A 27,962-nucleotide genomic window follows, 5' to 3' on the forward strand; every position below is an offset into this window, starting at 1 on the left:
TTGTTAAAAATTAATTATATATAATTAAATTATACAAAATTAATTAAACAGAAAAAAAAGAAAAAAATAGCCAAGTCGTGATTAGAGATCGCGACTTGGTGTCGTGATCCCTAATCACGACATGAAGTCGCGATCTGTGATCGCGACTTGTGCAGAAAATTAATTTTTACCACTTTTTTATAGTCTAGTCGTGATTTTAAAACACGACTAGACATATTATTATTAATATATTAAAAATAATTATATTAATATAATTTTTTTTATTAATAAAAAATTAAATAACTTTGGGTAATATTATGCCCTTCTGTTTTTTTCTATTATATTTGAGGAGTATTTAAAGGTGTTCACAATTTGATTAACCAGTCGAATAGAAATTTCAATTTGATTTTAGACAGTTAGGTTTTTTTTTTCTAGACTTGGCGACTGAACTAAATTGAAAATCATTTTTTTTTATATATTTTAGTTTTAGTAATTATATTAAAATATATTATTATATATTATATAATTTACTTTTAACTTTACTCTTTCGCTTCTCTCTCTCTTCTAACTCGTTCCTCAATTTTCAACCTTTATTCTTCAAATATTTGAAATATGCTTTTTTAGTTGATATTATCTAATGACAAGCTTAATCAATAATTTAGTATTTTGATAATATTTTTGTAAATAAATATTTTAATATAATGCATATGATTTTTATTATTACAATTTTAATCTATTACGAAAATTGCATTTATAAATATTTTATTCATTATATATTTTATCTTTTAGATTTTAATATTTTTGTACATGTATTTTTGGACAAAAATTAAAAAAAAACTAAACTTATTTATATAATTTTTTTAAATAAATCGATTTTTTTGTTAAAAAAATGAAAAAATCCCAAAAAAAATCGGTTATAACGAAACCAAACCGACTATGTCTGGTTCAGTTTCAGTTCTTGAAAACGGTGAATCGAACTTTCAATTAACCGAACTGAACAGGTCTTGCAGTATTCCGTTACAATTATGTGATGATATCAGGTAATTATGATAATTACACCATATTTATTTTGAGTTATTAGTTTGAATATCCCACTTAATCAAATTCAATTTTTGGTATACTCTGTTTAGAATCTGCCCGATATTATAACTTATTATGGCTAGATTACAATTTTAAAATTATCTGTACCATTTAAATCTCATCACGCTAAGTAAATAAGACCTTAATATATTAATTATTAATATCAAGTTTTATAATAAAAAGATAATTATTATTAATTTAGATAGACAATTACTATTAAAGTGGCTCGTATTATTAGATTTATATACAATTTTAAGTTGTACAAGATCTTTAAATGAGATCGATTCCTACAAGATATAACATTTGAAGGGATAAATTACAACAATCTCTCTTGAGGTTTAACATAATTATGAATACTTGTTCATTTTTAAAAAATTATCAACATCCCCTGGATTTTATCGGCTGTTTAACAATAAGCCCAATCTGTTAGGTTTACATCCATTTTATATGGTGAATTGACCAAAATGTCATTGTGATAAAAATTATAGTTTTATTTTTATTTTTTGCGAAACCACCATTGACAATCAAATTAATAAATAATAAAACATTTATTTTACTTATTTTAATAAAAAATAAATAAAATACACAAATTATTTTAATTTATAATTTATTAATTTTAGTCAAAATTTAGTTTAAACAAAAAGTAGAAGATAAATAATTATAATGTAAAATTTTAATTATAATTTTTAATTTTAAGAATTTTAATTATAATATTTTATTTTAAGAATTCTAATTGAAACAAGTTAATAATAATAATTTCTATCGAATATTAATATTTAACAAACAATTATAACAATCATACTATGACCAATAATAATACACTAAATCAAACCAACGCCTATTATTACAGTAGAAACACCACCCAGTATTCAGTAGAAACAACATTGCAGGTATAAAGCGGGTTCGAACTCATAACCTCTAACGTCATGGAGTCTTAGTTTCGCCAGCTAAATTAAGCCTCATCGACATCAAATTACTTAATTACCCTAATAGGTGATTGAATTTTAATCATTATAGGGACGGCACATTTTTTAAATACACAAAAAAAATAGTTAGGGAAAATAGTGGTAAAAAATCCAACTTATTTGCAAATTGCATTAAGCTGTTTTCGTCCAATAAATAGATCTATCTGTTAGTCAAAATTTAAGAAATTTACTGTTATCGACAAAATAATTAAATGCAAATATATATTTACCCTTAATCAACTTATTAAAAGTCAAATAAATATTTTCTGATCAAACTACCCTTATACATCTTCACACACAAATGAATGTAATGAGATACATCTTCATCCTTATAAGGGTAACTTGGTCAGAAAAGATTTATTTGACCTACAATAAATCTATAAGTCAATTTGGGGTAAATATGAAACTTCATTCAAATCTTTTTTTTAATAATATTAACAAATTCTATTAATTTAACTAATAGAAAAATCATATTTGGATAAAAACACACATGAAAAGTATTAAGTGTATAATTTTTTAAATTATAAAAAATTTATGTATAATTCACTAAATCTAAGAAGAAGACGGTGTGATTATCCACAATTGAAACTATAATCTAAATAATACTGATAATTAATATATTAAGACACATATTTGTCAATCCAAATAAAGGACATTTCAAGAATTATTTTTCATGGAAAAAGAACAACCTCAAATATTATAAGCCAAGTTAATTATTTTGATAGGGCATGTCAGAAAATGACAAGTACAAAATCAAACATAATATTTCTGTACGGCGGTACAGATGTATGCTTTTGTTGTGTTCTAACAAGATATCTTTCATTTTAAATTACAAAAAAAAAACTAAGATATCTTTCAATTTTGGATAAATTATATTAATATTCCCTAAAATTTTATGTTGTAATGACATAGATATATCTATTTCTTTTTATAAATTTTGTAAGTGTAATTCTTGACGGGGTGTTAATATATTTGTCTTTTGTAAAATTACAATCCTCCTAAACTCGAGAACCAATCCGTCAAGATTTTTGTACACTCAGGATGCGACCGATCCTTGACTTAAACTCGTCAAGTTGGACCAGCTAAACTTGACTAAATTCTTTAAAATATGACTTTATACGTACGTATTTTGGACTCTAAAGTATTAAAATTTTCAAAATATATGTTATCTATGTTTACATTGAAACTTAAAATTATTTTGAATTATTATTTTAATTTACAAAAATATAATTTTTTAATGTATTCTATGTAATTATAAAAGAAAATACAGGCATTCTTTTTTTATACATGTATAAATATGCTTCATATATATATATATATATATAAGAAAAATATTAAAATAACCCGGTTAGTGAACGATCTCGGGCCAAATCCGTACCGAAACGTCCAGACCTCAGACCTGATTATGGTTTCAAATCTTTGCAAACAGGACAGTTTCGGGTCCACGTCTAATTCAGACCCGTTACGTACCATCCCGAACAAGGTTTAGCAATACTAGAAGAAATTTATATATAACTATGGTTAGAAATAAAATAGTTGTTGTGAATAGTCATTGACTACGAGTACGCAACGATTATTAACTTTAATTTTTGCGAGTGTGATTAAAATATTTGTTATGATTCATAGCTATAACAAAAATAAATTTTATAATTAATAATACAAATTTTTGCATTAATTTTTTATTTAATCATAATTAATAAGTAATTATTTACTAAGATTTTAATACAAATTTGATAAATTTATAGTGAATATTAAATTTTGTTGTAGGGTCATGACATGAGCTCCTGTCAACTTAACAATCTACAACGGTTTGAAGTTTGGAAAAATCAATAGATTTCTTGCAATGAGAGGATTACCAACACGACCAATACTTCTTCTTTGTCTTTGAACATGAAACAATTATGAAACCATTCAATCATGACATCATAAGAGAAACGAACATGCATGGAATCATTGAGGTATGTCATAAAATTATGGTTAAATTACTATGAGTTTTTTCTTAAAGTTTTGTAATAATTATAAATTAAGATACATTACGAATTTTATAATGGGTAATGATTTTTATAAATATTTGTAGACGGCCTTTTCGAGTAAAATTTTAACCTAAGTTAGTTTGATAAATCGAAAGTGAGTATACTTTTTATGGACTGATGTACAGTTTGAAAAAAGTATGATATTATAAATGAACAAATTATCATTTTATGAAAAAAAAAATAACTAGTAATTTACCTTCCTGTTCTTTTTATTATTTTTAAAAATAAAGCAATTTACCTCGTTGGACATGAAGGTAAATTGCTTTATTTTAAAAAGTATAGGGATGTAAATAGCTTTATTTTAAAAAATATAAGAATGTAAATTGTTTTGTATAGAAAAACACAAGAAAATAAATTATTTTTTTTTTTATAAGGGATAATTTGCTCATTTGTAATATCACGTGGGGTTTGGTTGCAAGTTTTTCCAATATATTTCCTGCATGTTGAAATTAAATATTAGATGGTAAATTTATTTAATTTCCTGCAAGTTTTAGCAAATAATAGTTGCAGGTTTGGAGTAGGAGGATGAGAATAGGATGGAGGGTAACGTTTCTGAAATTGAAAACGTGTTTCTCACGTTGGATAGAGACGTGTTCAGTGTTTACCACAATATTATTGATTGGTGAATTTTATCTGAGAGTAGAAGATAAGATGTTATCCAATTCCTACGGTTGAAATTTCATGATTTTTAATGATGAGATAATTAATTTTATTAAAAAAATAATTACACAATTTAAATTCATAATTTTATAATTAATTGTGTAAATGCACATCGTAGTTAAATTCTAAAAAAAATAACATCATTTTTAAGGTTTATAAAGGAAATTTAAAAAATTATTTAATGGGTATAATAGATAATTTGAAGAAAAATAATTATTATGGAACTAAAAATACAAATTATTTCACGGGTATACTAGATAATTATTTAGGAAAAAATACAAGTAACTCTCATGTGATATTGCAAATGAGCACGTTACTCCATATGAAAAAAAGTTAGCAATTTATCTTCCCTGTGCTTTTTAGAATACAGTAATTTATCCCCTTGTGTTTTTTAAAACGAAGCAATTTACCTCCGTAATTGTTATTTTAATTAACCCCGGGAGGTAAATTACTATTTTTTTCATAAGGGGATAATATGTTCCTTTGCAATATCCAGTAAGGTAAATTGAATTAAATTCTAATTATTTAATATTGTTTCTGATGTAATTTAATTCCAAAAATAATTATTAAGAAAGGGTCAAACAGTACAAGAAATCGCGAGTGCACTCGAAACGTAAATTTGGCATAATTATTCGCAGAATCAAAATAATATTTGGTAAATTATTTTGTAATTATTAATGTATTCAATAATAAATAATGTAATGAACCGTATTTATATTGATCTATTTTAATAATAATTTTGTTTAGTATTATTAAGTGTTGGCTCATTATTATTAATTAGTTCTCAATGGTTAATATTTTGAAATAATATGTGTATATTACCAAGATATTTTATCAAGATAAACATTATTTATCATTTCACTCACAATTTAATCATTCCAAGTTAATTAATTTCAGAATATGTATAATTACACTTATCATATAAATTATTTAGATTTACTTATATGAATTTACATTGAGTATAGTTCCTCACAATATATTTTGGTCTAGAATAAGTTTCAAAAAGTATTTTTTAATTACGGCTTAAAATTTATAATAAATCACTAATATCTCTCGTGATCAAATAAAATTAATATGGAAATTTAAATTTTAACTATACTTTTGTTATAGTTTTACCTATAGTTAAAATATTTAACATAATTTTTAATCATGACAAATATTTTGACTTCGCCTGCATGGTCGTAATTAATTAATATTCACTATATTTTTACTTTTGACCATGATAATACTAACCATAACAAAAGGTCATATTTCTTCGAATGAGTCAACATATGTTGTACTCACATAAATAAGTTTGATTCGACCGAACTCGGCCTAGACCAGAACTTCCTCTTCGTCCACCCCCTCTCCATTCTCGGAGTGTAACCCAATTACATAATAAAAAATATTTTAGTACTTACTATGCAATTAAATTTAATTAGTGATAATTATATTTACATTCCCTGATCCACGGCTTGTTTACAAAAATTACTCATGTCTTTTGCATAATTGCATAAACCACCTCTAATAGCTGGAAAATAAGGATAGTTTGTGTAGTGATGTCGACGTTTTGGGAGTGTATATGTGCAGCTTTTCAAAAATTAAGGGGTGGTTTGTTTGAATGACGTTGATGTTTCTGATCGATCGATGTATGTGTAGTAATTTAAAAGACATGAATGATTTGGGTAAACAGGGCATCACTTTAATTTTAATTCCACTGAAACTCGATTCAAGAACTTTCCTCGAACTTTCCTCCCCCCATTTCCATTCTCGAACTGTAACCCCATTACATGGTAAAAACACTTACGGATTATTTAATTTACAATTAAATTTAATTCCATTGAAACTCGACTCAAGAACTTTCCTCGAACTTTCCTCCCCCTCCCCCCATGTACATTCTTCGGACATCTCTATATATGTACACCCAAACAAGACAACACAAACACACCTGCACTATCATCATCAACAATAACAAACATATTACACTCACAAATTTTTCACACACTTCACACACCAAATGGGGACTGCAGAAATAACTGTTGTAGAAGAAGTAGTGATGAGGAGCAGATCATCATCATCATCACCACTTCTTGCATTTCCAGCTGATAATGCAATGAACAACAACTACAACAGAACAAAGGATTTGCCTACGTTGTCACTCAACCATGTCTCTTTCCTCTGCAAATCGGTGACGAAGTCTGTGCAGTTCTATGAACAAGTTCTAGGGTTTGGTCTCATCAAGAGACCCTCTTCCTTTGACTTTGAAGGAGCTTGGTATGCGCACACACACCCTTCTACCTCTCTATCCTCGTCTTCTTCTTCTCGTCCCAATAATAATAATAATAATATAAGAGGAAATTACGATGGGCTCCCATGCAGTTTACCATAATTACAATTAGTCTCTCGTTGTATGACAAATTATAAAGGCACTTTTAGAATTAACAGTCGTCTAACAGATACCTCATTGTAACTTATTATAGGGGTATTTGTTAGGTGACTGTTAATTCTAAGGGATATTTGTAATTTTTCAAACAATAAAAAATATTTGTATCTATGGCAAATATCAAGGGAATCGTTATAATTTATCTTAATAATAATCATACTGCTCGATGCCGAAAAATTAAAAAAAAAAAAACTTTACTGCAAAATAATTTACTTCAACAATAATCCTGTTCCAGAAAGCAGTTGATTACCTATAGAAACGACGTTGTATTTTTGTTGGCACGATGTTGTTGCATGTGTAATAACAAATTTTTATTTTTTCCCTGGAATGTACAAAGGGCAGAAAAAACGTGTAAAACCATGTCATTGTTTATGTAGAAGAATAATTTTTGTTTGTAATAAATACAAATTCTGTTGTAGTGAAAATAAATAAATAGAATGAGTTGTCCTAAAGTCGTGATTGATGAAGTCGTATGTATAATTAAGGTACTTATTAACAGATTTACTTGTTTCGTTGACACCCTCTAAACTCTTCTTGAATTCTCATCCGAGAAAAATGTATTTTTCGTCGTCTGATTATAGTTGAGTTGCATTTTTTGATTCATTCCAAGTTCAATTTTACCAATTTTTTCAGAAAAAAACACACGACAACCCCATTTTCTCCGTGAAATTGGCAATTTCCAGTAGAAATCAGACCCAACGTGATACTTTTCCTTCAATTATTGTCTTCAAAAGCAAAATTGAAATTAGAATAGATCAAAAGTGCCAACCCACCAAAGTTATAGGACGAAAAATTGCTTGCCCATGATAACTAATTAACTTAATTGAAAAAATCGTATTTTTGGTCCCACGTGTTGTGGCATTTTTCAATTTTAGTTACAATTTTTTTAAATTGTATCCCATAAGTTGAAATTTTTCTCAATTTTACTCTGAACGCGCAGTTTCCGTCCAAAAAGTGCGAATATTCCAAGTTAAAATTTAGTTTGATGTGTGTTGGGTGTGTTTAGGTTGTTCAACCATGGGGTGGGAATCCATCTGCTGGAAGCAGAGAAAGTAGGGAAGGAGAAGAAGAAAGGGAGAATAAACCCAAAGGACAACCACATATCATTCCAGTGTTCAGACATGGATGTGATCATGAAGAAACTGGAGGGGATGGGGGTGGAGTATGTGAAGGGTGTGGTGAGGGAGGGAGGGATTGTGGTTGATCAGATCTTCTTCCATGACCCTGATGGTTACATGATTGAGATCTGCAACTGCCAAAACCTCCCACTCCTCCCACTCTCTTCTTCTTCTTCTTCTTGCCCTCTTCCCAAAAATACCCTCACTACTTCCTCCTCTTTCTATGGTAAGTTTCACCATTTCTTCAAATTGCTTCAGGGGTATTTTTGTAATTTCATGCTATCTTTTACGGGATTTAATAATCCCGGTATAAAATAATTGACGGGTGCCTGTTTGTTTGTTGTAGTTAGCACGTAATTTCTTGAATAGTTTTTATTAAGGAATATTTACACCTCCATCCTTTGCAGTTTGGTGTAGTTATACATAAATCCCTTTGTTTTGGAGAATTACATCTAGCACCCCTGAAATCTGCTTCTATCTACTAAACAAGTCCCTCCATTAATCAAAATTCACCGAATTTGTTGATATTGAAAAAAGAATTAGATACAAAATCTATATTTACCTCCGATTGATTTCTTACTGATTTATTGCAGGTCAAATAAAATAATGATCAAATTACCCTCATTTGTCAAAATAAATATTTTTATGACCAAATTAAGACATTCTTGTAATTCCTCTAAATGTGTCCAGAAAGAGCAACCACTAATGTAATGAAGTGTCGGGTTGAAATATGTGAATGATGTCTTAGCACAGTGGTCGAAGTTAAGGCTGAAATCTCATAAACAAATTTGAGATCAATCATAAATTCCAATCTTACCCGACATAAAACTATTTATCTCATTTTATATGAGTTATTATAATTCATTCACGTTCATATTTTGCAGGAAACATGCACTGCAGTGGAGAAGTAGAAGCCCTGATGATGGAGAACTTGGCATTGGGCATGATGAACATTTCCATTTGACACAATCCCATATTGCAAATATTAATTATTTGTTTCATCAAACTATATTATTAATAATGATTTTGGGGCAATTAAGAATTGGAGAGCAATTTATTATAAGTTGCAATAATTCTTACACTAGTGCTACTTTCTTGTTATTGTATATATAAATACTAGCATAAAACTCGTGCTATTTAATAATTTATAATTTATTAATAATTTCAGACCTTTTTATCATGCCGAATGTTATGATAATTTGTTATTATACATTCAAAAGATGAATAAAATTAATATTTACATAAAAATTTGATTTTATTTGCGGCAATTTACAATAATTTTTTGAGTAATTTTACCTAATTAGTTCACGAATTATAATATGTTATGATTAAAATTTATGCTCCTTAAGAGTTTAAATTTGAACTGTATTGTATGTTCAGAAAGCATTAGATATAACTATATAATATTTTCTTTAGATTTAAAAATAAATAAATAAATACACATAATATAATAATAAGTAATTGATAAATAATTGAAATTTGATATGATATAATCAATAATATTAAGTAAAAATAACTAAAATTTGGATTAGTTATGAAGAATAAACGATCATACACTTGTCTATACTATTATAAAAGAAAACCTTCTGATCGTTTTGAAATATTTGGTCAGGTTAGTAATTTTATAATTTTTTTTCTTTTAACCATCCACTGCCCCATATTTCTCTCTCATCTTACTTCTCCATATTTATTATAATTTATAATTTTAATTTATTCTTTTAATAAATTTTTTTATTTTTTTTTTTATCATCTCATGCCAAGATTCTTTTTATATGTTTGCGGGAACCGCGTGCTACGATAACTAGTTTAGAAGTAATATTTTTAAATCGAAAAACAATTAACAAACAATGGACTATATATAATCGATCGAATTAGTGACAGAGTGACTCATTTCACAACAAATAAAAAGTTCGTCCTGATAACTCGAACGTATGACAGTCATCCCTAATTATTAATTATATTTTCAGCTATATATATACTGAGCTTATTACACTTAACTCCTCTAAAAATACAAAATTACATTATCCCCCCGCCCCCCAAAAAAAAAAACCCTTTTATAATTACACTTATGCCTCCTTCGAAAATTCTCCCTTTACAATTAATTCCCATTTTATTAGACTTTAAATCGAAAATGCTGATATTAATAAAAAAAATTAGATAAATTTTTAATTTTACCCCTCATTCTGCATTCACCGAGTAATGAAACTAGCAACATGGTTTTGTACCAAGATGGTGTTAGGCTAAGCTTATAAGCTCCCTAAAATATCTTATAAAATATTAGAGAGCTTATAATTCCAATAAAGTGTTTGACGCTCTTATAAGATCTCACAATCTCTCACACACATACATACACACATACTCTTTTTCTCTTTAGAGATTTAATTTTTCTAACATTCGAAAAAAAGAAAATAGTCAATTATTTAATAATATAGTTAAATAAAAATAAGATTGGTATTGATATTATATTTATTGAAAAATATAAATTCAATACATTATAAATTTCACGACTATAAATAATCATTGCATTAACAAAGAAACTATAGACTATACATCTAAATTAAACAAATGTGTATTATTTATAAAAATATTTTAAAAATTTTAAAAGCAAAATATATCAAGAAATTACAACTTATTTAATTTTAATAATATCATACCCATTTTAATCATTTCATCAATAAATAACCTTATTTGCCAAACACCCTAAAATCATATAAAATATTTTCAAATGTTATAACCTTTAATATCTTATTTTATCCAAAAATTTTATAAATTTATTTTTAAAATAAAATTCAATATCTTGTAAACTCCTAAAATATCTCGTAACATGTATGAATTTATATAAATATATTAAAAAAATTTAGCTAAACACCTTCTAAATTTTGTTTGGGTATTGGTGTACGATGCAAATTTGCAGTATGTCCTTTTATGGATTCCTGTGGTGGAATATATGATCATCATCACGGGCCAGCGTCGTACACATCCACGTGTCACTCTACTGTGGTACGTACTTAGCTCCCTTGCCTTTTCAGAGTGGCTAACGGGCCTTTTGGATTTGGGTTTATTGTAATTAAATTGGGCAATAATGTCCCTAAATTTTGACGAGAAAACGTTTGTAGTTGTTCGGTTTCCTTTGTCGAGGTAGGTGCAACAGATTTAACACTTCTTGGATGGAAGATGGGCTTGAAGCCTCCACAACACTTCTTGCTAGTTTATTACACTAACTACTACTTCTTGCCTGAACAAGCTACATGAGTTCTTGATTTCTCAAAACATTCCCTTAACCTGCATTTGTTCACATATCACTTGCAAGAATTCCTCGCTTTCTTCAAAAAATATGCAGAAAGTCGCGGTGGAAGCAAGATTTGATCACACCTCTCTCGTCGATTGTCAAAAAATAGCCGGAGTGAGCGCCTTGTAGTGAATAGTATTAGTTGATTATAAATTTCATAATCTTATTTTATCCAAACACTGAAAAAACTTATTTTCGGAATAAGATCTAACATCTTATAATCATAAAACATATAGTATAAGTTGTATGAACTTATGTCCTTCTTGCATTCCCGTATACTTAAAGAAGAAACATTAATCAGTGACGGTAAAAAGGGAATTACTCGCCGGTGGGACAGATTCTTTGCGTGTCATCGGCACATGTGAATCTGCTGCATTTTTTGCAACAGCAGCTGATAGAGAACTTTCACATGCTAGAACCATAATAGCCCTTGCCTGTACAAGCACAAGTGATGACATATTATGAAGTTCTTGCCTGATTTTTATCCAACACGTCGTGCAGGGATTGATTGTACCTTATCAGCAGAGACAGTGTCATAAACATTGATCTCTCCCTTGTAGAAAATTGTTAGCTGTGCTGATTTGAACTTCTCTCCTGACGATGAGAATGGAGCCGCATCATTGCCCCTACGTTTAACAAGATTCATGAGTAAAAGAGCTGTCAGCAAAAAGACGTGGATGTTATATTTACCTCAAGTTTCGCAAAACCAGGAGCTTTTTTTGTAATTTTCACAATGTCTATCTTAATACAGAGTACGTAGATAGGCTGACATACTTGATCACTGGAAGGAGTTGTTGCTCGAGAAGTGAAGGAGGTCGAAGACCACTATGAAGACTAGGTGGTGATATACTGCAGCCATTACACGCCTTTCTCGATTTTCTTCCTCCAGGTTCGGCTGATTTATGAATGCGATCATGCGTCAACGAGTTCATCATGCTCTCAGGCCAATTCAACTGCGAGGTTTCTGTATCAAGAAGGATGGCATCAACTTCTGACAATGAACATGAGTAACCAATATCTTCTTTAACATCCTCAACATGAAAGTTTTCAGACATTTTTGCCTGAAGAAGTAGGAAATAAGCTGCAAGAACCTTAACAGTGAACCAACAAATCCAAAGCAACTTCAGAATATGAAAAGGGGCACGCATGATTTGTTTTTCTAACAGTGCTTTGGGGAATTCGGAATTTGGATCAAATGAATACACATGTTTGCAGTTTATGTAGGTTCACACAACTTTGTTATGTATGTATCTTTGTCTCGTATGGGTTCATTTTGTTTCCAGTGTTGGATGTTTCCTGTGGAAATATTATTCCCACAGACCAAATGCAGTGTTCCTCGGTTTTCGTCATGTTGTGTGTGTTTTGTTTCTGCTTTGGATGTAAGGAAAATTCTTGTCCAAACCAGAATCGACCGAACCTGAAACCGATTAAATGCACTTCAGAAAAAATGACCAATCACATTACAAGTATATTACACCTGCTTTGTAATTAATTTGGTTCGATCGAACCTGATTTGGATAAGAATTTTAAGTTTTTGACATAGGAAAATGAGTCGTATGTGAATCCGTATACATTTATGTGGAAAAATCAGACGCTACTCGTTAAGATTGATGTAACTCATAAAATGTAAAATTTACCAAAGGGGTGAGTCACTTCTGAGTTCAGACAATGGCTAAAAATTCGTTTGGAACCCTTTATCAAATAACAACATTTTACAACTAGTCATAAAGACGAGCAAAACTACAAAACAAGTGAAAACAAGAAATCATACAGATACTCAGACAACACACATCATCGGCAAGCCAAGGTTGTTGTCCATGTTCCAATGCTCGATACATCATTCAAGATTTTCGTAAGGTGTCGAGCTTCCGACCCCGAGAAATGGAGAATTAACAGTGCAGGTCAATTGGAACTACTCACGTCAAACCAGAAGTCAGGCGCATCAGCTTCAGCATTATGCTAAACGACCGTCGTCACTCCTCAGCTGCTTCAGGACGACTCTTTGGACCAGAAGGATCGATGTACCTCCAGAAGAAACCTAGACTGCTGCCCATGATGTTCATAATTACGGCTGATATAGCTGAGGGTAATGCGACCATGGGTGAGGTGAAATGAGAAGTAGCTAAAACCACTCCTAACGAGGAGTTTTGCATGCCGACCTGCAAGAAATCAGGCACGAGTCAGTATATGTCGATCTATTTGTATTACTCGCATTGTATGAGTTGGAAGAAGGAGAAGTCAGAAAACATATTAACTATTATACCCAAATGTTTTTCCGGAAATAAACTATTAATATCCCATCAAATTTCCGAAGATCAGCGCCTGTTCAAACGACATGCAGCCATATATAAACGTTATGATTTTGGGGAGGAGGTATTGGTAAAAAGCAAAACGGGCAAAGAGATAGTAATCATCATAACTCAAAGGAGATGTCATTGTAATCAACCCTTAAATTATGCATGTCCAGAAAAATGCAATTGTTGTTCACTCGATATTAAATCTTAAGGTTTTGTCAAAGATAGAGATCGAGCATTAGAAGGATCCTACCTCAATTGATATTGCACGCCGTTGTGACTCCTTAAATCCACCAAAAGCTGCAGATAGGTACCTGCATAGGATCTCAAAATAGTTTATCCACCGAAAGCTGCAGATAGGTAAACTGGTATGGAAACCTGAGGGCAGCAACAAACTTAGCACAAGAATCAAGAAGTTAACCATTCCTATGAAGCAAACTTGCAAGGAGAGGGTAATAGGAGAGCATTTTCATATAGGGAGCACGAACGACGTAAGAGAATTTGAAGTCTTACCCCACAAAGAAACCAGCAAAATGCAGCATTATGACCGAAAGAACAATGACACCCAACTCACTTGAGAGCAATGCTTGAGCATGAAGAATTGGAGATGTATTGGAGGATAACGATGCTCCAACAACTGAAGACTTCAGACGCACGACATTTTCGGAGAATACACTGGCACAAATAAAGAAGGCAGAAGTTTGAAATAGAGTGAAAACACAAGGGTGAAAAAATGAGGGGGAATGGGTGGATGCAGAGGAGGTATTTTGCCATTGAAATGGTTAGAAATGAACAAACTAAATGGAAAATATTAAGACCTGCAAGCAAGAAGTGAGGAAGATAAAACGGCTAACAGCGGTGCAAAAGGAGTCATTAGTTTCACTGCTTCAGGAAATGTGCTCTGCAGATAAGAACCTAGCAGAATCGGAGCAACTACCACCTATACACAAGGGTAGAGACCATTAAATAAATGTGTAGGAACGAAATTGAGGAGTTGAAAAGTAGCATTGACGTCACCTGCAAGGTGCTCATGGATAGATCAACGGCGTTGACAGGAACATAAGTTCCTGCAAGAATCTTAGTCAAGAGAGGGGTAAGGATCACCGCTCCAAGGGTGGTACATACTGTCATTACGATCGACAACGGCACGTCTCCTTGAGCAATTAAGGTTACCTGTAACACTATTTTCAGAAAAGGGAATGAAATGGAAGGTTTGTGGATACTGATCAATAGCATATTGAAAAACTAGGTACCAACTGAAGCCATAATCATTATCCATTTAGTAGCATAGTGCTACTTTGATAGAGCTGTATTAAAGAACTAACAGGAAAAAGTTATGCATCCACCAACGATGAAACATTGGGCCATAAAGATCAAAATTGTGGAAGGTAAACCATGCAATTCCTGTGGAATCAACAGACACCTAACAGAAACAAGAACGAGAATTAATTCAAACCAATTACTAAGAATTGTTTGCTTCTATTACTATTGGTTAATTCAACAAACGAGCACCGAATTGATAACTAAAGTGTCTCAGATATCATCCCCTGTTGTTGGCTTAATTTGTGTTAGTGTTTTAGAAAAGTGAAAAGAGAAACAGAAAACCAACATTTACGTGGTTTGGTTCTATGACCTACGCCCACGAGACAAATGCCCAAAGGGCTAAATCATATTATTATCTCTTAGTTTGATGATATAACCTCCACCAATTTATATAGGTGAATTACATATGTGTATAACATAAAAATAAAGAAATATCTCCAAAATCAAATTATATAGATATCACAAGAATCACTAAGATTTTGTTACTATTCTATTGTGATTTCACAGTTAGTTCGATCAATTCATGATTCTCAACAATCCCCCTCAAGTTGGACATGGAGATCTTCACCGAATGTTCAACCATGTCCAACTTGAACAATAGAAGTCAAAACTTTTCTTCAGGTTTTGAATCGCTTATGTCTTTTCGTGTGAAGCCAGGGGAGGTCAAGGTGTCATCATGCCATGCACACACATCCACAGTAGTGTAAATAAAAACATCAAGTCAGACAGTAGTTTTAGGTGCAAAACACCAGTAGAAAGGCACTTAGCCAATCAAAAGCAAGGTCGATCACAAAAAGAGACCGACAGACAATTTAGGTGTAGAACACCATCAATAGTGAAAGGGACTGAGCCCATTAGAAGTAGAAAGGTCGGTTAGAGAATGAGACCGACAGACAAACAATTTAGGTGTAGAACACCTGATAGGAACACTGAGGGCGCCCAACAAGCAAAAGAAATTCAAGATCCAATGGACCAAGATTTAACCATTGGAAGTGGGCAATGACAAGAGAAAGGTTGAAGAGAATGCAAGAAGTAATTCAAGCCCAATCCAACTTAATCTTTGCTAATGGGATCAAGTCACAATTGGAGGCCCAACATGTGAGCTTAATTTCACTAATTCAAGCCCAAAGAAGCCCACAATAGGAGCCCAGCTCGTCCAAGTGCAGCCATGTGGTCAAAGGAGGCCTTTCAACTACACTCAAAGTGCATTTATACACCAATTTTCGGATTCACATGGTCATGCATGGGTTTTACTCGTTTTTTACCAAGAATGCTTAGTTTTTAGTAATTTTTTACCAAGTATTGAATGTACATCCACCAAGGAGTCACTTGGGGATATGAAAGGTTAATTTGGAAGTGTTTTAGGACTATAAAAGGCACATACCAGCCATGCATGCGGGACACAATCGAATTATTCAAGAATTGATCTAAGTTTATAAAATATTGAGTGTTCTCTTATTTTGGAGAGTTATATACTTGTTTCAGGTTTGGTGAAACCTTTGCTTTGTCAATCTAGTCTATTAGATTGGTGATTCAAATTCACAAAACCTCCAATTCGTGCTCGACCCAAGTGTGTTGTTGTGCGGATTGGTTTACTCGTGCTCGTGGTTGGTTGAATGTTCTAAGTAGTAGGTCACGTTCATATAATGTGGTTGGCTATTTACATTCCTTAGGTCACGGACCACTTTATCCATCTCCAGCCTACGCCGTAAAGATCGGGTCACCCATGGTCGGTACCATATCAACACCCGAAGTAAAGGCTTGGTGGAGCCAGTGTTGCCTACACAGCACAAGCAGTGTTGGGGCAGCAGTTAGGGTTCCAGGCGGCGGCGCACAACTAGGGTTTCAGCGGCGGCAAGCTAGGGTTTCAGCAGGTTTTTTTTTTTTTTTTAACGTGCTCTGTTGGTTCGGTCATATGACCTGCGTCTACGAGACAAATGCCCAAAGGGCTAAATCATATTATTCTCACTTAGTTTGATGATATAACCTCCACCTATTTATATAGGTGAATTACATATGTGTATAACATAAAAATAAGGAAATACTGTATCTCCAAAATCAAATCATATAGATATCACAAGAATCACTAAGATCTTGTTATGATTCTATTGTAATTTTAAGTTAGTCGGATCAATTCATGATTCTTAACAATTTGTAATGGTATTGTTACCTAAACGGGCACCATATTGGCCAAATTAGATGCAAGGAGGTGATGTAAGTGCATAGTTGCAGATAAGTACAAAGGAAATATAAGCAGTGCATGAGATGATATTCTGATCCTTTGGCCTTTGGACGTGAAAAAATATTAGAAAAAAGAGATGGATTACGTAACTATGGCAAAGAACTATAACAGATTGCTCTTACCACGTTGGATGCTGTACCTCCCGGGCAACAAGAGACCAATATCAACCCTACTGAAAGAGATGGTGAGAGCCCCAACAACTTGCTAACTATCATCCCAAAAGCAGGCATAATAGTGTATTGAGCAGCACAACCGAAGAGTATCTGATACAAGGGAATGACAGATCTTGTGACGAATCAAAAACCACTTTCTTCTGGTGTTCTCCAGAAGCAAGAACAAAATGCTAACCAACAGGTCATATTGTCAGACCAAGAAGAAGAAAATATGATAATCTTGTGTAATGAATGCAGAATAGCATAGTGATTGATAGTTTATTATTCTTTCTAAACTTGCAACACTCGGCATCTCCTAACGATTCCAAATGAACAGTTCAAAAATCAACAAGAAAGACGACAGAGGATTACACTAGCTGCTGCACTAACCTTCCAAAATCAAAGCCCTGATAGTGAAACACAGGTAACACTTAGAAACAGCATTATGTGGGTTCTTCCCTAAATTTTGCTCCGACAGCCGTTATCCTTCTATATCCCTAGAACAGCTCTTAAACTACACTGAGAATAGCGACAATGTACTAACAACTTAGCAAGCATGGTATTCAACAAAATCAAATACAGAGCATTCTCTTTCTCTTAGCACTACTAGTACTAACATTTCTGAATTCCCAGTGAACAAACTTATCCTAAAAACCTATAGCCATTTCTCACGATAGTAACAACTTAAAACAATATCTCTAATGTTCATACATTCCAATCCAACAACGCCATAGGTATATCTCATTGTATCTTCTCAGTTGATCCGAAAATCCAACACCAGCTCAAAAATACATAAATTTTATGTATGGACAAACATAACAGACCAGAACATTATAACAACTCAACCTAGATCAATACAAAAACAAAATTTCAAGATTCAAATACATTAAACTAATATGGGCTGTTGATAAACTCACAGAAAGAGGCCGTTGTCTGAACAGATTGACCAACTCTTTGAGCTCCAAAGTTATACCCATAGCCAGCATAATAAACCCAAGAGTCAAGCTATATGAAGTTGGACCCAAATTCACAAACCAAGAAAAAGTTGAGGGTTTCAAAAAAGCAACCACCCCTCCAACAGTCACATAAACAGGGTACAAACTTGCAGCAGTGGCCAACCAGCTCTCCCATCTGGGCTGCTTATCAGGCGGCACAACTGCTGCTAAGTTCTCAAAATTCTCATTAACCCCATAGTTAATTCTACTTGAAAATCTTGAATATGCAAACTTTGGTCTGGCAGAGATATCAATTGGGCTGAGAGGTCTGTAGAGAGGGATTCTTGCAGGGGTTTGTCTTGCTTGGGAGATCAATGGCGTGAAGCAGAGAGAAAGAGACATTGTTGATTGACAAAGAACACTGTTCTTGCGGTAATAAGTGAAAAAAGTGGAACTGGGACTTGTGCAGTTGTAGCAAATCTTGATGATTTGTTTCTTGAACGATAAAGAAAAATATCATCAAATTTTACAAAAACAGATGATTGAAGTTGAATGCGGTGGAAATCCAGGCGGCTGCAATTGACCGTGAATTCAGAAATCTTGTGGGACCGAATGCTGCCTTTCAGGATCTTTCTTTCTAGGAAGAGAAAATTGCATAACACCCTCTTATTATGTTAAAATTGTACAACATTTATGTGTTAAATAAAATAGTTATAAAAGATCTTATGAATTTTAAAACTCTGCAAAAAAGACCTCCTTCATCCAAAATAACCAAAGGTGTTGTACACGCAGTAAAATGAGAGTAAGGGCCCTTTTTTATCCAATTTCAATTTTTTTGGTAGTGCAATGGTCCAAAATGCCCTTTTCCTTCACTATATATACAATTCACAAACATACTACACAAAAATAGGGTTTTAAATGGGCAAATTTTACTTAATTTTTGTTTATCTCTCTACTTTCCGTCGTTGACGGAGTCGTCGACGGTGATGAAAATGGGCAAGATTGGCCTTGTTGGAATCGTTTGGACGAGAGGAGTCAAACAATGGTAGTCTCAGGTCGCGATTCGTCCATATGGAGGCGAATCGACGGCAAGAACTTCACGGCAGCGATTTGTCCATTCGCTCAAAAATTTAAAAATATTTTATCTCAACAAAAACTTGATGAAAATGAACAAGGTTTCTCTCGTTCGAATCTTCAGGTCGATGCGAGTCTAGTGGTGGTGGTCCTATGCTGGAATTCACCGGACAACAATAAATTGAAGCCAAAAAACTTTGACGGTCGTGCTTGAAGCCCACTCTCTCTAGTCAATGAAAATTCAATTGATAGTATGGATATGTTCGCCTTAAGGAGAGAATTCGAATGGTACAAGTCATGGCCGAAAATTCTTTCAGACGACGCTGGAATCTTAGACAGAAGATTTAGGAGAAATAGTATATGCTTTGTATATAATGTATACATAAATAAAAAAAATATATTTAAATTACTTAAAATTTGGACCTTTATTTTTTACATTCAAAGATCAATGGTTGTTATAAGAAGGGTTAATGGTCAATTCAGCAAAAACTTAATGCTTTTAGGATTTGTCTAACGGAATGGGAGAGTATGCAACATTTTGAAAAACACAGGATTTTTGTTTCCTAATCTTTGAACACAGGGGATTTTTAGCTAAATTTTGAAAATACAGGGGGGTTTTATGCAATTTTTCCTTCTAGGAAATCTTTTTGGCCATATCAATCAAATTTCATGTGTATAACAATAGGCTAGCCCAAAGAGATTCGAAAGATCCAAAAAGAAGAACCAATAGGGTCGAGCTCAGTCCAAGAGAGAGCCCATCACACTAGACTCTGTCCAAAAGAGAAGCCTGCCTCACTAAGCTTATCCCAAAAAAGAGGCCTAATGCGAAGGCCTACTGCACCCTTCCAAGCCCAACTTGAGGAAAAAGAGGTGCCCTCAAGAAACCGAACTCCTCAGCCTAAGAGGACTCCTTTGCAAGGTAAGAGTCTTTACGAAGAAAGAGTCTTTCTTCATCTGAATACTTGCTGCTCAAGGAGCGGATAAGGTGCAACTGTATCCACCAGAATCCCACCTTCCTTGCTAGACACGCAACTTCCCCTAGAACTCCTTCTATGAAAGGACTCCTTCTCTATAAATATGGGAGGCATCCCTCAACAGGCTACCTTTCCACAATCTAGAAACTCTCTTGAGATCTCTCTATCACTTTCAACTCTTGTTTTTGCTCACGAAATTATATTTCTACTACGATTTCTCATTATAATTTATCTCCATATTTATTTATTCTTAAACCCGGGACTAACTTAAGTATCGGAGTGCTAACGTGTTGTTTTACATGTCTTTTTTCTCAAATGCTTTCACTCAATTAGCCCAAATCCAACATCGAGATCCAAGAATTTTGGACCATGCTAAAATTGTATGCATCAATTGTGCCGTCTGTGGGAAACACAGATCTAAGACGTGAGATCAATGGAAGGAGTCTACACCTTCTTGGAGGACTCTCCCAAAAGGACGGTCCCCTCACGCTAGAGGACTTCCTACAACTGATTACTACCTCTGTTTAAGGCCAAACTTCAGCGGCTCCATCATTATTGTTATTCAGTTCTAATGTTCCATTAATTCAATTTTTAATGTGCAAAACGCCTCCTGGAAGAGCAGACGAGCATCCTTTTTAAGAATAAACCTACCCCAAGGTAGGCATCACCCTTAAAAAAAATTTGCACCAAGGGGGCATCCCCCTCAACAAATAAATCTTTACATACTTGCTTCCCTCAAGGAGTATTTTTTTTCAAAATAATTTTGGATATTTATTTTACCCCCTTTAATGTGTTAACATATGTTTGCTTGTAGGGATTTCACGAAGAAGACACCCGTATCATAAAAGCTCTGTCTTCCACACAAGCATAAAAGCCTTGTCTTCCACACAAGCACAAATACCCTCCTCCGTGGAGGTTCCCCAAGCCCTTCGTCGGGCAGACACTTAGGTCCTTCTTTGTGGGACTTGTGAGCTCTGTCCCGTGCAGGCACCTAAGCCTTCCTCCGCGGAGGCATCTAAGCCTTGCTTCCAATGGATACCTTATTCTACCTCCGATGAGGGTCCTAAGTTTTGCTCCAATAAGGGCTCCCTTTCAAATAAGCCCTCCTCCGAGGAGGTACAATAACTTTGTTCCGTCTAAGATCTATTCGTAATATATATCTATCTTTGTTATTTAACATTCTCTTGTAGAAAAATAAAGCCCTACATCGAAGTAGACACGAAAGGCACCCTCCTAAAAAATCCTGCCCATATAGATACGAAGTAAGTTCTTCTTATTCTAAGCATACTTATGCTATTAACATTTTTTGCAGGAATTCGAAAAAAAGGGGGGTGGGGAGGAAAAAAAAGGTCATTCTTCGGACCCCATCTCTAAAGATTTCTACTCTAATAAGTAACGAAATATCCACTTATTATAGTGAGGGAGGGGGCTGTTGATGTGCATAAAAATAGGCTGGCTTAAAGAGGTCTGAGCGAACTAAAAAGAAGAAAGAAATGAGAGGCTCATAACATCCTAGAAAGCCCAAGTCAAGCCCATCAGTCCATGAAGGAAGCAGCCCGCTCAAAAGGGTCGGGTTTAGCCTAAAAAGGAAGCCCCCTACTGCAAGTTCGACCCAAGAGGGAGGCCTACTAAGCTCAGCCCAAGAGAGAACCCACCACACCAGAATTTGTCCAAGAGAGAAGCATGCCTCACTAAGCTTGGCCCAAGAAGGAGGTCCTGCGAAGGCCTGCTGCACCCTTCCAAGCCCAACTGAGGGAAGGGATGTGCCCTCAAGAAACTGAACTCTTTAGCCTGAGAGGATTCCTTGCAAGCAAGAGTTTTCACGAAGAATGACTCCTTCCTCATCCGAAGACTTACTGCTCAAGGAGTGGATAAGGTGCAACCTTATCCACAAGAATCCTGCCTTCCTTGCCAGACACACAGCTCCCCCTAGAACTCCTGGTATAGAGGGACTCCTCTATAAATATGAGAGGCACCCCTCAACAGATTACCCTTCCACAATCTAGAAACTCTCTTGAGATCTCTCTAACACTTTCAACTTGTGTTTTTGCTCACGAAATTCTTATTTCTATTATGATTTCTCGTTATAATTTATCTCCATAATTATTTATTTTTAAACCCAAGATTAATTTAAGCATTATAGTGCTAACGCGCTATTTTGTAGGTCATTTTTCTCAAGTGCTTTCACTCAATTTGTTCAAATCCAACACCAATATCCAAGGATTTTCGACCCGTGCTAAAATCACATATATTAAAATCAATGGAATATCAAATGCATTATATTTGCACATAATTAATTACTTTTTAAAAATTATATTTCAAGCAATGTATTATATTTATCATGCAACTGGTGTTGATCCAATCAGAATCAATCTGCATTAAAATTCTCCTTTTATTCTTCTAACTTCGAAGTTGAGATTTAAATAACATGTTTAGATTTCAAATTAAATTTTCTATTCAATTTACACATTGCATTTTATATTCTATTTTTTGTATATGTATTAATTATAATAAAATTGATGATATTTTTATAATAAATACACGTTAAATAAAATATAAGATGCAATAAAAATCCTAATAAAAAATTCAATTTCAATTTAGATAATTGGGGAGAATATTTAAGGTGAGGTGAACTATATTTTGTTTGAAATTATAAGTGGTAAATTAAAAAATAATATAGATTTATGGATGTGGCCTAAAGAATTGCGGCCCAAGAACGAGCAAAGGGGCCCAGATACCTCCTTCCATAAATACGATCGCATAGGTGGAGGAAGTCCATAACATAGCCCAATATTGTAGCCCAAATATTGATAATTGACTTAACCTCCATGTGCACATCCCTCTCTGAAACCCACGTGGCATACACTTGGACTCTCCACGTATGTCCTTTCACTAGCATGGAGTGCGCGCGGTGTGGGAGGTTCCCTCAAGAACTTAGACTCTTGAGTCAATCAAACTCTTTGCGGACCATAAAAGAATTCATAAATGTTCATGCAATAGTCGAAATTTGAATAATATATTCTATGCATAATTCTGACTATAGATTTTTGCAATCTATAAAATTTGATAAATTACAATAAGCTCCACTAAAATTTAACATAATTATAAAGATCCCTTCGTATATTTGAAAATTTAGTAATCTCCATTTGATTTTAACTGTTGTCTGACAATTGATTCGATCCGTTAGTCTTAGTCAAATTTTCATCATTTTTTTTTGTAGTGAATCGACAAAAATACCTTTATGCACCATAAATTTTATGGACAAAATGCGTATTTTTTAAAAAAATTTCACCCATCATGTTCAAGTTTTTTTAATATTTTTTATTAAAAAATACAAATTACAGTAAAACTAAATTTGATAATCTTAATCTTCATTCAAAGATTATATAATTTTGTCAACATTAGGGATATTTATAATTTTTTAAATAACGATCAAATATTTGAAATTATGGCAAAACTAAAAAAAGCTCATTATAATTAAATTTACCCTATAAAATATATGGAGAAATTAATTAATTTTTATTTCTTACATTAAAGACTATAAGAAACATTTTTTCCTTTTATTGAAATTTCTTTCACTATTAATAACTTAAAATTTAAAAAAATAAAAATGAAAAAGATGAAGAGAGAATTAACAAATTCTATTGCAAAATGGGAATAATATATATATATATATATATATTATAAAACTCCAAACACGGCATTACCCTATACCCCTCAGTGGGACGCTTACTGGTTCGTATTCGTCTTGCTCCTCCGCGACGCGCCTCACAAAATTTCTCCGCCCTTTGGCTCGTGTCTTTGCCGCCGCCATAAGCCGCCGTGCCTCTTGCTTTCCGGATCCACAACTACGCTTAATTCTATTATTGGGGGACCAACAATTACAAGGTACATCGTTTAAGAACATTAAATACGATTTTAGGGTTTTGGTTTGGAGGGGAAATTGGTGTATCTGTGCATCGGTTGGTTTCATGTTCTTTGGCTTAAGATTATGTTGTCGATTATTGCAGAGTAAAATAAAGAAGACGAAGTTCGGGATATAATGGCACATAGGCTGTTGAGGGACGCAGAAGCTGATGGATGGGAGCGGTCTGACTTCCCGATTATATGTGAATCGTGTCTTGGAGACAATCCCTATGTTCGAATGGTACAATTTCGTTTGTGTTGATTTTATATTGTATGGTTGCAATCACTTGTAGTGATTTGTATTGGGATTAGATAACTTTATGCTTATAGAAGCTGGGTTTGAGAAAATTGAGAAAAAATAGAGCTACCTGCAATGACCGACATAAATCTTGGAGGAATTAACTTTAAGCAAGTATATTTGAGGAGATAAGATAATAGAATACAGAAAATAATTGCATCCAGAAAAGAGAAGTTTGGTTTAATAATTGTGGTAGGGGACAGTTGTCGTGCTAAGATGGATTCTGAGGTAGATGGCTTGTTTCCAAATTTTTGGAATTTCTTTTGGTTTCCGTGGTTTCGTGTAATGGAACTTAGTCTTCGTGGGTTGTTCTGTCTCATGATGTATTTCACAGACTGTTATTTTGAAGTCCTCATTTGTAATGCCTTTCTTGTTTTCCTGTTAACTTTTTACATTATTTCACCCCCACTCTTGGCTTTTACCTTGTGGTTATCTGTGATTTCTGAACATGAATCTTGTAATATTGCAAATACTCTTCAGCTGGATTGCTTCTTATGAGTTTTTGAATTTGATGCAGACAAAAGCTGACTATGATAAGGAGTGCAAGATTTGCACTCGACCATTCACGGTGTTCAGGTGGAGGCCTGGTCGTGACGCAAGATATAAGAAGACTGAGATTTGCCAAACCTGCAGTAAGCTGAAAAATGTGTGTCAAGTTTGCCTTCTGGATCTTGAATATGGGCTGCCCGTTCAGGTTCGAGATACTGCTTTGAGTATCAATTCCAATGACGCCATTCCAAAGAGTGATGTGAACAGGGAATACTTTGCAGAGGAGCATGATCGCAGGGTACATTTTCTCGGCCTCAGCCTGTTTGTTTTCACATAATGATTACTTGTTACTTTATTTGTAACCACTTGAAACACTATAGATGACTCAATTCTGGTTGGACTTTGTTCTCTCACCAATTTTAGGCCTATCACTATCAGCATGAATTTTATATTTGCTACTGCTTGTATCAATGTTGACTTGTTTAAGTGATAGTTTTGGAGATATACAGAGAATAATAGTAGTTAGCTATATGCAGCGGCTTCTCTGTTGGTTGTTTTTCATTTGGGGCACTAGTTCTTGCTCATGGCATCTTTTCATTTGTATATTTGGTTCCCAATCATATAGTATTGGTTTGTACAGTTAAATATCAACTGTAGAGTTAATATATTGACATTTTTTGGTAGATAATGAACCATCAATTATTAAGAGTTTAAGTTGATTGGCTGGGCGACCTTGTTTGCAAGTTATCATTCTCTTAGTTTCTTGTACGAAAGAGTTAGCTTGCAACTTTGTTCTTTTTTGCTTTTCAGATTGTGGTTCTAGACTTCTAGTATACCGTCCATGTGTTCTTAAAAACTTGATATATGCAGGCAAGAGCTGGGATAGATTATGAATCTTCATATGGAAAGGTACGCCCAAATGATACCATCTTGAAGCTCCAGAGAACCACACCATACTACAAGAGGAACCGAGCGCATGTTTGCAGTTTCTATGTTCGTGGTCAATGTACAAGAGGTCCGGAGTGCCCTTACAGGCATGAAATGCCTGTTGAAGGTGAATTGTCTCAGCAAAATATTAAAGATCGTTACTATGGGTATGTCTGACAATAATTTTCCAATTCAAACACATGCTTATGTTATGTGACTTAGATATATGTCTGAGCGGTCGTTGTATGTCACTGCTGAAAACTAAACACATAATTAAACTGCAGGCTTTCATCAATTCTTGACTGCATCTCTCAGCTGTATGCCAATATGTGAAACTGAGTAGGCAAATTTATTTTATGGGTATTTAGAAACAATGTTGTGTGCTATGTGCTTGCTGTTTCCGAAGTTGAATGGTTTTAAGTTCAGCCAGTTTCTTCAGTATCTGGACTATAGTACAGTCAACAACACTGATTTTGCATTTACTTATCATCTGATGTAATCTTAATTTGAACATGTTGTGTTGTAGCCTTATACCCAAACATATGTTACTTCTATTCCGTTCTCTGATGCTGATCAAGTCCATTTTGCATAGGACATGATTGTCAATGGTCTGCCTTGTTGATTTTGATCCTTTTCTCCCTCAAATTATATGTTTCTCTTGCTCATTTAATTTCCTCCAAAGGTTGACAAGAAATCTATACTCTTTTCTGACCTAGTCATGCAAGTAATTCGCTTACTTTTTCTTACTTTGAGATGTGACTTCATTCCCTTTGTCTTCTCATTGATGTACTAATCTTTTCTTTTGATATTGTATGCGCGTGCAGAGTTAATGATCCTGTGGCATTGAAGCTATTGAACAAGGCTGGAGAAATGCCTTCTCTTGAGCCTCCTGAAGATGAGAGCATAAGAACCCTTTATGTAGGTGGGCTTGATGCAAGGGTTACAGAGCAGGACCTAAGAGACAATTTCTACGCTCATGGAGAAATTGAGTCTGTCAAGATGGTCCTCCAGCGAGCTTGTGCTTTTGTAACTTACACGACAAGAGAAGGTGCAGAGAAAGCAGCTGAAGAACTTGCTAACAAACTGGTTATCAAAGGCCTGAGGCTGAAACTGCTCTGGGGCAAACCACAAGTCCCAAAGCCGGAAACAGAAGGCTCTGATGAAGCAAAGCAGCAAGCAGCTGTAGCTCACAGTGGGTTGTTGCCAAGGGCGGTCATATCACAGCAGCAGAATCAGCCTCTTCAGCCCCCTGGCACCCAAAACCAACCTCCTCCCATGCCATACTTCAATATTCCTCCATTGCCTCAGCAAGATAGGGCATATTATCCTTCAATGGATCCCCAGAGGATGGGTGCCCTTGTCCCTTCTCAAGAGGGGGCTCCTAGTGGTTCTGGATCTAATGAAGGTAAAAGTGGGTCGGAGCAGAAGCAGCCACAAGCTCAGCATTATGGTCACCCTGGTATGCCACCCCCTCCAGGTCAATTCTATCCGCCATATTATCCACCGTATGGGTATATGCCGCCTCCAGTGCCTCCACCTCATCAACAGTACCCTCAGCCCTATCAATCTAGGATGCCTCCCCCTCCACCGCCTCCTGCTGGTGACCAGGCATCTTATCAGCAGAAAGCACCTGCTGGGACGTCACAGCAACAGTAACTTTGTGGTTTTGTAGTCTGTTAAGGAATGCCTTTCAATTCAGGGTTGTCACTCTCTTTCTGCAACTTGTGGTTGAATTATATCTGTTTAAGCTGTTGAATTTCTATGAAAAGTGAAATTTCATTGTTTATTATTTGCATTTGCTG

At 34.0% G+C, this 27,962-nt stretch overlaps 4 protein-coding genes across 5 annotated transcripts; 2 read left to right on the top strand and 2 right to left on the bottom strand.

Moving 5' to 3' along the window:
- Positions 1–6,620: 6,620 nt before the first annotated feature.
- Positions 6,621–9,299, top strand: LOC105172535 (glyoxylase I 4). Its single transcript, XM_011094012.3, has 3 exons — positions 6,621–6,970; positions 8,146–8,483; positions 9,142–9,299. Exons 1-3 carry the CDS (start codon positions 6,714–6,716, stop codon positions 9,219–9,221), a joined length of 675 nt encoding a protein of 224 aa, XP_011092314.1. The 5' UTR covers positions 6,621–6,713; the 3' UTR covers positions 9,222–9,299.
- Positions 9,300–11,660: 2,361 nt separating this feature from the next.
- LOC105172534 (uncharacterized) lies at positions 11,661–13,052 on the bottom strand. The gene is made up of 3 exons (XM_011094010.3): positions 12,321–13,052; positions 12,061–12,172; positions 11,661–11,980 (listed from the first exon to the last, which is right to left on the bottom strand). Exons 1-3 carry the CDS (start codon positions 12,692–12,694, stop codon positions 11,840–11,842), a joined length of 627 nt encoding a protein of 208 aa, XP_011092312.1. The 5' UTR covers positions 12,695–13,052; the 3' UTR covers positions 11,661–11,839.
- A 107-nt stretch (positions 13,053–13,159) lies between these two features.
- Positions 13,160–19,126, bottom strand: LOC105172533 (putative sodium/metabolite cotransporter BASS2, chloroplastic). Of its 2 annotated transcripts, XM_011094009.3 has the most exons (8): positions 18,475–19,126; positions 17,528–17,668; positions 14,858–15,013; positions 14,659–14,780; positions 14,354–14,515; positions 14,094–14,154; positions 13,810–13,868; positions 13,566–13,705 (listed from the first exon to the last, which is right to left on the bottom strand). In XM_011094009.3, the coding sequence occupies exons 1-7, from the start codon at positions 18,892–18,894 to the stop codon at positions 13,836–13,838; spliced, it is 1,095 nt and encodes a 364-aa protein (XP_011092311.1). In that variant the 5' UTR covers positions 18,895–19,126; the 3' UTR covers positions 13,566–13,705; positions 13,810–13,835. The 2 variants fall into 2 exon arrangements, with proteins under 2 accessions (XP_011092310.1, XP_011092311.1); XM_011094008.3 differs by lacking the exon at positions 13,810–13,868 and having other exon boundaries at positions 13,160–13,705; positions 18,475–19,122.
- A 5,110-nt stretch (positions 19,127–24,236) lies between these two features.
- On the top strand, positions 24,237–27,955 carry LOC105172532 (zinc finger CCCH domain-containing protein 40). The gene is made up of 5 exons (XM_011094007.3): positions 24,237–24,428; positions 24,551–24,687; positions 25,262–25,531; positions 26,104–26,327; positions 26,985–27,955. The coding sequence occupies exons 2-5, from the start codon at positions 24,583–24,585 to the stop codon at positions 27,814–27,816; spliced, it is 1,431 nt and encodes a 476-aa protein (XP_011092309.1). The 5' UTR covers positions 24,237–24,428; positions 24,551–24,582; the 3' UTR covers positions 27,817–27,955.
- Positions 27,956–27,962: the final 7 nt, after the last annotated feature.

Source organism: Sesamum indicum, linkage group LG10 (genome assembly GCF_026168435.1).
Source record: "Sesamum indicum cultivar Baizhima isolate 11 linkage group LG10, ASM2616843v1, whole genome shotgun sequence".
Classification (NCBI taxonomy): Eukaryota; Viridiplantae; Streptophyta; class Magnoliopsida; order Lamiales; family Pedaliaceae; genus Sesamum; species Sesamum indicum.